General features: G+C 32.0%; 1 protein-coding gene across 1 annotated transcript; it reads left to right on the top strand.

Moving 5' to 3' along the window:
* Positions 1–9,079: 9,079 nt before the first annotated feature.
* LOC119835102 (cytochrome P450 18a1-like) lies at positions 9,080–13,995 on the top strand. Its single transcript, XM_038359734.1, has 7 exons — positions 9,080–9,472; positions 9,800–10,027; positions 10,668–10,783; positions 11,222–11,446; positions 11,639–11,858; positions 12,052–12,316; positions 12,545–13,995. The coding sequence occupies exons 1-7, from the start codon at positions 9,322–9,324 to the stop codon at positions 12,900–12,902; spliced, it is 1,563 nt and encodes a 520-aa protein (XP_038215662.1). The 5' UTR covers positions 9,080–9,321; the 3' UTR covers positions 12,903–13,995.
* The last annotated feature ends 998 nt before the right edge of the window (positions 13,996–14,993 follow it).

Here is a 14,993-nt window from a genome sequence, read left to right as displayed (position 1 = left end):
CAGTTAATTATTTTTCAGTATTTCTATTGTTTCGAATATAGTATTGTAGTGCAAACGTTTCCTTACAAATAATAGGGTTATTATCCACAAACAGTTGTAGTGTACTACGGCGCAATTGATCCGTCCCACTCTGCAAGTGCCAATTAATTTTCTTTGACACGAGCGTGTGATTTTCCTCAACGGGTCGCAAACACGCACGGCACTATATTTATTTTGTCTTTTATGTTAGCCAATTTGTTTTACGTATATTAAATGTCATATCGCTATTTGAATTTACAAGATCTTATTTAATGCCATGCAAAACTGCATACCTATCACTAAATTAACCTAAAACTCATATTGCATTGTGCAGTGCAATGTTTGTATCAGTTGGTTACTTCTTTTTTTGATTTTGATTTACCTGGTGTGTCCTTGACGATAATTGAGATAAATGCATTTTATAACTACTGTTTCTATAAGGTTTTATTAGCGTACCATAAAAACTAAATAAATAAAAACTCTCATTGCCCAGTCAACAAAGTTGAATGAAAAAGGCCAGATGAATGTTGGGTATAAATTTTGCTATATTATTTTTTTGTAATATTCGACAAATAATCTACGTGGTCGCTTGCTTGTAAACGCTATTATCGCTGTTGAATATTTGTAGAGGTTTAAGGCCATTTGTTGTCATTCATTTTACTTTTCCTCTACGCTAATGTTGTTATTTATTTTAAACATATGAGACAAAGAAAAGATTGACGGGAGGTATAAAGAAACTGAGACTATTTGCTATAGACTGAGAATGCTATACTATTTCACACTGGTCTTTTGTGGAAGTGTATTATCTTTCCTTATGCGAACTGGTGTAATTCGTGCTGAAACGTGCTCAACTTCCACATTACAAGACAGTAATAAATATTTAGAAAGTGCTTTTCTCTACGGTGTGTACACAATTCATATACCTACACTACATCTATAGGTATAGGGCATTGTTCTGATATTAGCTTTACTTCACTGCCTTTAAAATTTCCTGTAAAGATAACTCCCTCTTTGGCTCACATATCATTTCTTTCAAATGTGGGCGGGGTACTTCGTGGTTGGTTCGTACCTAGGTTACATAAGGAAGGTGAGCGGCCGGCCTCGCGCCGGTCGCCGCGTGCATTCACCGCCTATTAGAATATGCATATTCAAATTCTCATATGCGTTTCTTATCGACACGCCTTAATAAGGCACGGTTGTAATATAGGTGAATAGACAAATCCGCATACTAATCCTGAATTATATACCAACATATCCTAACCTCACATATTTTGACCACTAAAACGAACATTAAATCAATAGTTTTGAGCTCACTTGCAATTGGATGACTTGCAAACAAACGCATACTGGATTACGATAATTATTCTATTTGTATTATCTGTAATTTTCATTCCTTGAAACATAATTAGCTTCTTAAGATTACTGTCATCACAAGCGATATTTTCTTATCGGCACGAAGTGTTATTGATTATAAGATATTTAGGTTAATGTAGGAAAATTTGTATTGATGACGCACTTAAGTACATAAGTACTTGTCAATAAATTATTATAATTCTAAAGGTAACTAAACCATTGAGTGTCGATAATAAAGTGATATTTATGCAGATAAAGTGCATTCAAATTGCAGCATGGTGTTGTTGAACCCAGCTCTATGATCTAATACTTTAGCTAGTCACTACTGACGTCATTGCGCTTCGTGTAGAATGGTAAGTACCCGTATTTGGATGTATTAATAACATTCCTGTAATACTGAAGTTATGAAAATCATTTCCTCAACTAACTCATATTGGAAAGTCCCATTGATGCGAGCTATGTTACTATAATGAAATGTAGGTACTTTATACGTGTTTTTCACAAAGATATACCATCTTTGATGTTACATTTAAGAATAACCTTTCCAATGATAAATAACAAAAATATACCTTTTAATTCGAAATGTTCTTTCGTTATAATAAAACAAAAAAAAAATAACAGTATAAATAAATAAAATAAATGTTTATCGCAATTAATATATATCTAAGAATTATCAAAAACTCAAAAAAATGTTACATACCGATAGCTTACAATTTGATGGATGTGATAGATACATATCTATGTAACGAATGCATCGAAAATATAATAAAACTAGGATAACAATTATTTGTTTTCCCTAAGTTCCGGCATTAAAAGGTGTCTGCGTAAGTTGGCATAAACCTTAAATAAATAAACATCAGAATGTAGGTGAAACACATGCTAAAAAGTATATACCTGCCCCGCCCACTCTTATGTCACCCAATATCACGCTCAGGTTTATAATTATTGTTTTAATATCTCGCTTAGAATCATATTAGGTATCGATTAATTTTAAATAGCCGAGTCAATATTATACAAGGTACTTCACCGTAAGTATTGATACAAGCGCACTCAAATAATTGTATTTATTTATCTACAATTATTAACTCTTAATAAACCCACTTAAGGTGCAAACAAGAACATAAATATTGAAATGTAATTTAAAGTCGTAAAATCTGTAGGTACATATAGGATTTACATAAAGTGACTTTTCCTTGAAAAGGTAAATGACCCCGAGTAATCTGAAAATGCTTGAACATTATCGAAACGATAAACGTTATAATCGCTGCGCGCTGAAACAACGTGTCCTTGTGAGATTTCGTTTATCATCAAGCTTGGATCGTAATCCTTCCACTACGTTTTTTTAGTTGATAACAATTTTTATATCGCAATTGGAATATACGATGTATGTGTATATACGCCCGTACTCAGTTCATTGACCCACCGCATTCACTGTACCATTGGGTCATGAGTATTTTGACAACGCAGCGCGGAAATTATCTAATCGGCACGCGGCCGCGAGGACGCGGGGTCGACGACACCAGGACCGTTTACTGGTCTCTGGTCTTACACCACCTTAACGAAAGTGAAATTCGAAATGTATATGGCAACCGATAACCGTAGCGGCATATACCTACCTCATAGTTTATTGAGTTTGCATTGTGGGTGTGGTCGGTAGGTTGCGTGCTAGCGGACTGGTAAATTTCCCGATTCAAAATTTATCTTTGCGATAAGAGTTTACGTTGCAATATTAATGAATACAACTATCTTTCGAAAGGAGGGTGGCAATACAAAATAAAGTCAGCTAGTGCTAAAATATGCAATTGATATTAAATACCCAAGTAAAGCCTTGTCAATTATAATCATCATATTTTACTCCTTCTTTAAGTACATATCTCAGTATTTAAATGTCCAACGGTCGTCCATTTTTATATTCCGATAAGGAAGAGATAATGGAGGTAAATACCACATTTACGTGCCTGTCCTACCACAATAAGTTTTTAAAAATATTTATATGAAGCGAATAAAGTGTCATTCAACCGATTTGTTTGCGGGTCAACGACCGCTCAATATTCTACACAGATTGCATATCATATTGGCATCAAATAGTTCGTAACCCAAATAACGTGATTAGATTTGTGTAACAATTTTTTAAATTAAAGTGACCGCTTTTCTTCCTACTATTTGTTCGTTCCGATGGCGTACTTGTGTAGGCTTATTCGATTTATATTCTGTATAGACAATTTAGATCTGTTTCAGAATTATAATTTTTATTCTTAAAAATAATTATTATTCTATAATTGATATTCTTGAAGACAATAAAATGTGGAGTGAAAATTCTAAACAGTCTTACAAAATGCATCTACTTGTCTATGTTGTAAAGAAATGTGAAACGCTATGTTAAACACCTTATATATTTTATATTGTCTACACCTGATATTTTTTTGTCCATCTGATTGTGTTAGTAATTACTGTTTATAATGGTAGTAACCGACTAATGTATTTGTAAGTAATTTCTATAATTACTGATTGATATAATCTTAATTTGTTTTGCCTTTTCAATGATTACTTACTGATTATTAATTAATATTAAGTAGAAACGTTAAGTAAATAAACAATAGAAACGAATAACGAAAAGTACTTATTTTATCATCGTATTTTTTTGAAATAATCCGAGCATTTTAAATTTGATCACCTTTTTGCATCGATATATAAATAAATTAGCCTTTAATTATTTATTTTATAATTTAGCCTTTAGTTTAACAACTGGAAAAACTGATTAATGTTGGTTGTAATTGATATGCAGATAACTATTGCCTTGAATACATTTTTTTTCATATATGGCAAATAGTTTTCAGAACAATTTACAAGTGAAAATAAATAGGGAAACCTACAATTTTCTACAGTAAGTCACATCAACATAGTTAAATATTATTATGACAGTTACTTTTGTACCATAAAATTTAAAATTTGTGATCTTCGCGTGTTTCTCCTATGACATCATGCTGCGAGATTCGTATCTGATTGCGGGTTGATGCGAATTGTGATTTAAATAACAACAATATTCATAAATTTAATTTAAAGTGGTTTGCACTTGTACTAAGTGTTTGTAATATGTTTTTTGTCTTTTTAGTAGCGATAACTTTGTATTATTTTTTATTGTTATTAAATAAACAAGCTGATGGAAGAAGGTGTTAAAGAGCAATCAGAAAGCCTATCAAAAGACGACATTTGTCTGAGAATTTAGCCATTGAAATGCGAGGAATAAAAGAATGAATGAATAAATACCGAATAAAAAAGTAAATGTCTAACTACTCATTTATTTTAGTATCTCAATCAAGTATTAATAAAAGGCAACTTGTTGTTTTCTGTCGAGTTAAAAACAGCACAAAATACAAATACTGTTATGTCTGGTTGGTAAAGTTCATTGGGAACTTAAAAAATATGAAATGTTAGTAGAGATGTTTAAATTTTTTCTTGATTAACAAACAAGGACTACAAACATTTTCAATTATTTTTTTAACAAAAAAATACATTCCAATAGAGTGCCTATTTACAAAAGCAAATTTCATACTTTAACAAATATGATAAGTAAAGTAATAAATACACACAAATTTTTTTCACACCTGGTAAAGGACAGTTAAACTCATCGGCTTGTAATAATATAAATCTTATATTTATTTATTCTTTTACATATTCATAAAATTAAGAGTTTGCTGTAAATTACATATCTCAGACAGTATTATGGGTGTGTTCTTGGTAAACATAATTTTGAAATAATATTACAAAAAACATAGCAATAACCTGTTCTTTACAGGGGCAAAAAGTAAGCAATGTATTCTGATAGGCCCCTGTCTGAACGTCATTCATTCACATTGCTTAATTTATTTAAATTGTTATCTACTACTGTCTTGTATTACAAACTACGAACGAATACTTATGTAAAAGGTAAATAAATTTTTCTTTTTTTTCTTTCCCAATAGCATTGTAAGCCACTTCTCACAGCCATATGTATTTTATACTAGAGGTCCGCCTCGGCTTCGTCCGTGGAATGTACATAAAAATATGATATCCCTGAATGCTATTTACATAAAATTGTAACGGAAATAATATCATAATATCAAACAAAACACAACATTTTTAGAATGTGTAATGTAAATTAAGAAACATCACATTGGCACAGATAAAAATATAAAAAAAAATTGAATATTATATTTTTGTTTCATTTAGATATTCATAATCATTTAAATATCAGCATTGCATACATTAAGAAATTAAAATGTTACAAAATAATGTCAAGCTGTGTTAAAGGTATGTCAATAAACTTGAAATCAGGTGTTTATGATTATTTAATTTCAATATACAATTTTATTTATCGCAGGTGCGCGGACAGTGAACTCTTTCTTTACGATTTACTACTTACCACAGATAACATAATACTATACTAGTACTACTTACAGTCACGCTTGTGGAACGTGTATATAGCATTATACGTCATATGTCAAGGCCATGGGGCTCATAGTAGAGCAAAGCTGCAAAATAATACGTCACGTGCTTATTTTGCTGATCAAAACATAAGCAAATGACTATTTCCAGTAAATGCGTTACAATAAGTCTAAGAGCCAGTCGTCTTTGGCGAGTGATATTTGATTCTAATGCGATTTAGTGGTAGAAATAACTGTTGTCTAGAAATACGATGAATGGATAATAGTCTTATCACATTTACAAATAGTTATACACTATAAAGATAAATAAATTATAACAAAGTGTTGTTTTATTATTTCCTTGATTCGTGCATAGTAGAAATATAGGTTAAATAACAATAATTAGATATATAAGTTTGCAATATCAAACATGAACATTATGTGATACATTTTAACTTACTTACACACTTGTACACAGTATATAATCTTCGATTCGAAAGATATCAGTGAAACGATTGTCATATTTTTAAATTTTATTTATTTTATATAAAACAAGACAGGCGAGTCGGTGAAGCGCCGGATTAGGTGATCAACAATTAGGAGTTTTGTAAAGCTTTCTAAGATGGCGGTAGGCTCTTGATGTATGTGCCAAATATTGATGTTGGAAGACTATTACATAAGATACATGGTACGCGTCAAAAGGTGTCGAAAGGAGCATACCGTTCTTAAAATTATTTAAATAAAAATAATTACATTTTAACAATATACACAATTTCGTTCCTTAACTTTCTTTCTCTTATCACTCTTATGAGTTTTATGTATTACTATATATAACCACGATACATAAATATTTCTGGCCTTCTCATTTTATTTATTATTATGTGTGTCGAAATATAAACGTAATAAACCACGTTTATACAATCATTATATAAATATTAAGGAACCTGTTTTTATTCGAAGATTTGGAAAGGATAGCTCTTCATGGAACGCAGGAAAGTAGGAGGGCATCAACGATATTTTTGACATATGTACTATATAGCTTCTTGTATACCATAATTCAGAAGTGCGGGCTTGAAAATAAATCCATCAGAATAAATAGTTCACAGTCTCTTATCCTACACGTCCTTGCGAGAGCAATAACCCCGGAATACATAACTATCTTGGCGATAATAGTACGAGATATTATCCAATCACGATTGCTGCTTATGTAAGCCTCTGATACCTACTCGATAATGATGTGACCTTCGCGGTCAATGCCCTATTAAAATGGAGTTAATGACGTAGTTGTGCATCTATTGACATCAATAGATATGAACATTGTTGAAATGCAATGAACTCATAATAATTTTAATTTTATGAGACAACTTGGTCACACAGTTAATGAACATCAGTTCTATTTACAGGTGTGTGATGAGATCTGTGGCAATATTATCTAACTTAAATGTCAATGCCTTAACGTACGTTTCAAATCTATTTTATACGAAACTGTTTATTCTCCGCGCTTTAAATTGAGCCTATCTCTAGCCTCCAATCTTCCCGAGACACAGAAATCATACCAAACAATCACTCCGTTGCGGCATGTAAAAAGCTCAAACAAACAAAAATATATTCGCATTTATGAAATAAATGCGAAAAAATATTTTCTTGTATTAAAATATTTTAATATTTAAGATATATTGACATTTTTCTATAAAACATTATGAAAAATATATACAATATTCATGTTATTGAACTGATGCTAGTTATGTTTAATCGTTCATTAGAATAAATTTATTAATCTAAAATAGTACTAGGAAAAGGTAAAACTAGTTATAATAATTAAAATATATTAAAATATAAACGCTTGATACTGTTTTTTATTATGAAAACAACAATGGAAATCACAATCAAAACGAAATTTATTTTTACTCAATGGAATTTTCTTCTAGCACATATCAGCTGCTTTGGCAGAATTAGTTTGTTCTGGTTAGATCTGATGCTGGAAACGCCGACCGCATAGTAATGTGGGTTGTGTCTGAGATAGGACCACCCTCACAAATTAATATGAAGCTCAACTAATCTAAACGTGAGAAAGACGTATGAAACCGCGGGACGCAGCTAGTAATTTTATATTTACGTATCTTTATACAAGTACTACACCACACCTGCGTAAGTCCGTATCCCATAGGAATATCGGGATATAATTTTTTATGCGATTGCTTATGCGTTATTCCAGCTATCTTCGTACCAAATTTCATTGCAATCGGTACAGTAATTTTTGCGTGAAAGAGTAACAAACACACACATCCTTACAAACTTTCGTATTTATAATATTAGTAGGATGTACGTTTGAAATATCGTTCTAATTGTATTCAATAGAGATCTGTGATGTTTTTATTAAATTAATATTACGGAATAATTTTCATTAATCTACGATAATCATGATGTGTTTTTCTGAGCTGAATCTCTTGTTGTTTTACCGATTTAGTTGATTATAAATTATTTGTTGGAATATTGATTTGGACCACATAACGTTTGAACACATATATTTTGTTACGTATGTGTGCTTGTAATAATAAATAATTAAAACCTTTACCTACCTTATCCTTATGAACAGTCTACTGGCATGCCTTGGAGCCTCCATACTGGGTAAAAAATAAGAAATATCATCCCATTCCAAATAAAACGGGAATATATATCATGTGAATCTATTATTACATAAATTGATCAATACTTCTAATTATTGAAGCATTCTTCACAATAATTCACTATGTTATATAACTTTTGTCTATTCATAGGTTGTTAAATGGATTCTTCTGATGCAGTGAGTTGTATTCGGGGAAGCGATCGTAGCGAAATATCTTGTTTGTTTATTTTTTGTAATGAATGTGATGTAATCGAATATTTATATTTATCTGCAGAAATATTTGAAGTTAGAACATACAATAGATCTTGAGTTGCCAATTCCAATAATTAATACTTAATAGATGTAAACATGAAGACGATAAAATAACAAATATTGTAATTTTAAAGTAATAAACATTATAGACGTGTTAAAATCCATAAAAACAGATGTTAATGTCCTATTAGTCAGGAACTCGCAGCACTGAGTGATGCAGGCTGTGGTAGGTACTAATTTACGTGATGTACGTAGTCCCATTTACTTAGAAAACATTGTAATTAATGAGAATATACTATTCGCGATTGGTTCAAGGAAGTTTATCAGCGATCAACATAATATGCAGAGATCGATAAGATGACACGCCTTCCGCGGTTTTATATAAATTCATTGTTAGGCACGTTTCATTGTCATCGTAGAACATAAATCGCATACAAACCTTCATACATTTAATACGCATAGACTACTTTAGTGTTGGTATATTATTGACTGTGCAGATTTATGAATTGAAAAGAGGGTATCTTGAGTTTACATCACCTAAATAATTGAGCTAATTGCGGGTGCTCTGATTTTTTTTACAATATTGACTGCGGTCATGACGGCCGCTAAATAATTTAATAAAATGTATCCATTTTAATCGCCCGATTATTGACAATTTTTAATTTCAAAATGATTTTATACATACTAGAATATACGTGGGCGTATATATCTAGTTTAAGTTTGCAAATGATCATACGTTTTATATTGGTGACGCTCGTTGTGGCTTTAATTTCGAGTCACATAGTACAGAAAGTCAACTATTTGAGAAAGCTTCCTCCTGGTAAGTGCAATTTATTTAAAAAGGTAATTATATATTCTGTTCTCCTATTGTGAATTGTGAATTTTGTAAACCTCGGGAGAGTAGGTGCATCAGTGACATGGCAGTATTTTTTGTTCATCCGAACAGCGCTTTGCAACCACTTCCCTTATATAAAATATATCTTAAAACATGAAAAATAATGTGCAAAGTCGTTGACATAAAGTCTCTTGAATGATAAAAAATGTGTTGCTAAGTTTAAGAAAACACTTTGTAACTTAAACTTAACTTCACTTTGTTCTAAAGTTTTTGTCTTCAAATAACTAAACAAGCAAAACTATTAAATTTCAGGACCATGGGGTTTGCCTATATTGGGTTGCCTACCTTGGATGAGCCAAGGGGCGCCACATTCCTGGTATCTCTCGCTGGCGGCTCGCTATGGTGATTTATTCTCCTTGAAACTTGGCTCAAACCTTGTAGTTTGCATCGGATCTCCGAAGATACTGCGAGATGTTTTTAACAGACTCGACTCCACTGGCCGTCCTCATACGCCCCTTAACAATCTACTTGGAGGTTTTGGTACGTAAGATTTGATTGATGTTTCTAATCATAAAAATATAAGCTTCAGCCTTATTGGGTTTGCCCGTTATACATAAAAAGCCTATAGCACCCAGAAATCACGAACATATCCAACGGTGAAATAATTATTGAAATTGGTACAATAGTTTCAAGATTAGCGTAATTCAACAAACGTATAAACTCTTCAAATTTATATAACTAGTATGTATAAGTATTGTTACGTATTTTTTTGGCGATGCCAAATATTTCCTTTTCATCTTATAATATACTAGCTGCGCCCCGCGGTTTCACCCGCGTAAGTCCGTATCCCGTAGGAATATCGGAACAAAAAGTTGCCTATATGTTATTCCAGTTGTCCAGCTGTACATGTACCAAATTTTTTTGCAATCGGCTTAGAATTTTTTGAGTGAAAGAGCAACAAACACACACACATCCTTACAAACTTTCGCATTTATAATATTAGTAGGATAGTAGGATATTAATACAAATTACTCCTAAATAAAAAAAACATATTGCATATAAATTGAATTTCAAAGAAGCGTATTGCTGCGTATTGCGTAAATGGATTTGCAAAGATTTATTTGCGATTGCACAATCCGATATTAACTGTTCGGTTAATTGAAAATTGATTTATGTACAGGAATTATCCTCAGCGAGGGTGAACTTTGGAAGCGTCAACGACAATTTCTTCATGAAAAATTCCGTGCCCTCGGAGTCAAACTATGGACAAACCAGCGCTTCGAAAAATTTATAATTGTTAGTATTTTTTTACATTGTATGTATTAAATACTTCCTGAATAATTTCTCGTTAAACATGTTTAGGTATATTTTATCTACTATATAAAAATAAGTCGGGTTTTCCTTCCTGACGCTATAACTCCAGAACGCACGAACCGATTTCCACGGTTTTGCATTCGTTGGAAAGGTCTCGGGCGCCGTGAGGTTTATGGCAAAGAAAATTCAGGAAAAATTTCAACAGAAAAGCCGGAAAATGATTTTTCACATACAACCATCTGGTGGCGAAACGGAGTTCGCCGGGTTTGCTAGTTATGTATAAAAATAAAAATACCACCAAGGATTCTCAAAAATGATTTCTTTTGCGTATAAAAACTTACAGTTTAGACACGGTTCATGCAATGGACTCTTTTTAACTTTATACGTTTTAAAATGTATATAACGTTTTGACTCTTTTAGGCAGAAATAGAAGAGTTTTTGACTCAGCTGGAATACCGAAAAGGTCAAGCTTTAGACCCCGTTCTTGTGTTCGGTAGACACATGCACAATATCATATGCCAATTGATGATGAGTTTTCGCTTCGAGGAAAATGACCCTAACTTCGAGTTTTTTAACGAGAGAATTTCGAGAGGAATGAAGTTGTATGGATCTGTGCATATAGGAGAACATTTGTCTCACTATATGGTAAGTATCAATCATCTCTAAATCTTGTCGAGCTGAGGTTCCTTTAGAAGTGCTTTCGAATAACCTAAAAATTAGTAACCATTCGTTCAGAAAGTAGTTTTCAGAATGAAGATCGATATTTAGACTTTGTAGTAATTATTTGTGTGTGTACAGAAACTAAGTAACACATCACAATTAAACATTCTATTTTAGAAATTGCCCGGCAAAAAGGCTGTTTTGAAAGAAATTCAAGCAAATTTGAATGACATCTGCAATTTTCACGAGCAACACCTTAAGAAGAGAGAAGAGAAATACTTGAATAAGAGAATCGGACACTACGAACCCGAAGATCTATTGGATTTTTACGTTGTACAAATCCAGAAGGAGAAGGACAATGACTTACTACCGTCAATCTTCAAAGATAATTGCAAAGGTAAGTTAAAAAGGTGAAACTGTAAATCATAGTATAGGTAAAGATTTCACAAAATATCACAATAGTTTTCTTCAAAAGTATCGTTTGATTTACCCTTTATTGCGTAATTATTATTATAGAGTTAATAATTATAGTAAAGTTATCAATATATGAATTAGAACAAAACTTTATTTAAGTATTTATGTTCCACCAGTGCAGCAAGTGGTCCAAGTAATGAACGACCTGTTTTCTGCGGGCATGGAGACATCAAGAACTGCTATCGTGTGGATCCTCATCATTATGCTGAAAGAACCGGAGATTGCAGCAAAAGTGCGGTCTGATCTAGCTGATGTGGTGGGAGTTGGGAATCTGGTGACCTTGGAAGACCGTTTGGCGTTACCGTACTTGGAAGCTGTCATTTTTGAAACTCTCCGTAGAGTGTCTGTAGTACCGCTTGGAACATCTCACGTAAACCTCAGGTAATGAATTGCTGTTATTTTAAGTGTTGGCAAGTTTTTTATAACTAAACCAATTTATCTATACCATATAATTGCATAACGTACATTAGGGTAAAACACAATACAGTCACACCTTACCTTACTTTTTTCACATAACTTTTTGTTATGGTTACAATAATATTGAAACTATTGAAATAGGAATAAAATGATTGATTGTTTGTGATCCAATAAAATTAATCTTATTTGCAGGAAATGGGAAATCAACGGTTACATGATTCCAGCTGGCTCCATCATCGTACCTCTGATTAATAAAATGAATATGGACCCGGAGCTGTTTCCTGAACCAGAAAAATTCATACCGGAGCGATTCCTCAAGAATGGAAAGGTTTTTATACCCGATTATTTTATGCCGTTTGGAGTTGGCCGTCGAGTTTGTCTTGGAGAGCAACTTGCTAGAATGGAGCTCTTTCTGTTTTTCGCAAATTTGATGAACCATTATGAGATTGCGATGCCAGAAGGGGAAGCTATTCCTGATCTTGAGGGAACCTTCGGCACTACCCATGCGCCACTCCCATACAAGCTCGTGTTTAGGAAGTTGGTTACTTGAATCAGGGTGCCGCTTAATGCATGAGTCTCCTCCTTTGGGCAGTTCTCGATCTGTTGAATGTGGTCTTTTTACTTTTTCTATGTAGCATATTCTCTGGTGTTGCCTTAATATGATCATCGGATTATGTAAACGAATGCTAATGTATATTCAAGCCCAAAATATGTTTTTGCTTTCAAATACTCAGTGAATAAGTTACATATATACAGTGAAGTTCCAAGTGACCAATAATTTACGTCCCAATGATTTATGTATGTTTGGCAAATGCATTAAGCAGCAATTTAAATCTTCCATTTTTCTATTTCCTTTTAGTTAATTAGGATAAGTTTTTAGAGCCAACGAGGCCTGACTTTTTTATCAATTTTTTGACATTTTTTTCTTATTTTGATGTATTAGATAATTAATAATTTGACATTTTTTAATTTTTATTTCATTTCTTTAGTTTTAGTTATAGTGCCCTCTAAAGGCATATTTTTTATAATTTTCATTGTGACTTTTTATTTTCAATTGATTTAGTATAAGCATGACCATCTCAAAATAATGATGGTGAGTGCGTGCATAGTTGACAAAAATTTAATTAAATATTTGCAGTGTTGTGACTTTCGATTAATATTCAACAAAATGTATTAGTACCTAATTCAATGTACACCTTATATACTCAGTTGTTTACAAGATTGATTATTTTTAATATCAACGCCTAATATCGCAATGCCGTCCGTCACATTCAAGACGCACTCTTAGATATTAAGATTCTTAGATATTAAGATTTCCGTCCGGTCAATGTTTCGTGGTTGCATAAATTCCCATAGTATTAAAATTGTTATTCAGAGTAGGATAGGATATTTTAAATTGTGAAAAGTGCCAATCGATCTGGGTCTGAAAAAGAATTATTCAAGCTTCAAATTCTCAAATTGTGTTTGTCTCCTTTTTCAGCCAAATAGTTTTATCGTAAAGATAGTTCAGATAAATAATATGTCGAGTAAAATTAACATTTTTAAAAATAACATTTGAAAGTTTGTTCGATTGTTTGATCTATAAAATGTATTTAAGTAAAATGCATATATTCTACACTGCAGATGTATATGTTTTTATATTACTGATTGGCTAAAATTTTTTTTTTTTTGTATTTGCATCAATAAATCAATTCATTCATTGTATGATCAATAGTTAAAATTCTAAGAAAACGTTTATTATTTCATATTAGTTTTTTACAAAATAAACAAAACTATTTCTATTATACTTGGAGGGCTGTATAAAAAGTTAGTGTAGTGTTAGTATTTTCCAACACTTCATTTCAACAATAGTGTTCCGAGTACATATTCTTAATTTTTTAATCAAGCAATGTATGCAACCTTTATTTTTTTAATTATGTTGATCGGACCATTTCATGACTTTTTATTATAATTTCGATTATTTTTTTATATAAGATAAATTGACATTTTAATGAATTAATATTTTGGTATTATTTCAATTATCTTACTTAATTAAATGTAATCATTATTGTATAATGCTCATTTGATTTTTCTATAACGAAAAAATTGTAATTCGTGACATGATAATGTGTAATAATATAATCTTTAATAATAAATATTGTCGTTATTGTTAATCTTCCCCTTAAATATTTATATACTTTTGTACGCCGGTAAAGGACTTCGGCCACATAAAGGGTGTATTGAACTGATACACAGCCGGTTTTTTTATTAACAAATAATAGTATAAAGGCATTGATGTTATATAATTCTGAGAGTGAATTAATGCTGTTGACCTTGAGATTTGGAATTCAAAGGGCAGAAGGGAGGCATTCAACGTTATTTAATCGATCTGACCTTTTATGACAAGTTCAAGGATTTAAGGGGCAGTTGCGTTGTTTAGAAATAATAATTAAAATGTGAAATATTTGTGTTTGTTAGTTTCGTGATTTGTTAGAAGTGTAGCATTTTTATCATATCTGTCGAGCGAGCTTGGCTACGATCAGGAACAGCTCGCACCGGCAACACCCCCATAGAAGATCGGGTTAGAAATAGCAGCATGCGAATGCTACTGTATTTGGTTGCTGTGAGTGGAAGAACCTGAAACGAATTTCCTTTTCCTCAC

This window comes from Zerene cesonia, chromosome 20 (genome assembly GCF_012273895.1).
Source record: "Zerene cesonia ecotype Mississippi chromosome 20, Zerene_cesonia_1.1, whole genome shotgun sequence".
In the NCBI taxonomy this organism is placed as follows: Eukaryota; Metazoa; Arthropoda; class Insecta; order Lepidoptera; family Pieridae; genus Zerene; species Zerene cesonia.
Note: the sequence above shows the minus strand (reverse complement) of the source record. Positions and strands in the feature narration are given on the sequence as shown.

Coding starts and splice junctions, on each gene's coding strand:
- LOC119835102 (XM_038359734.1), top strand. CDS start 9,322: ATGATTTTATACATACTAGAATATACGTGGGCGTATATATCTAGTTTA. Junction 10,028..10,667: donor CAATCTACTTGGAGGTTTTG/GTACGTAAGATT, acceptor ATTTATGTACAG/GAATTATCCTCAGCGAGGGT. Junction 11,447..11,638: donor AACATTTGTCTCACTATATG/GTAAGTATCAAT, acceptor ATTCTATTTTAG/AAATTGCCCGGCAAAAAGGC.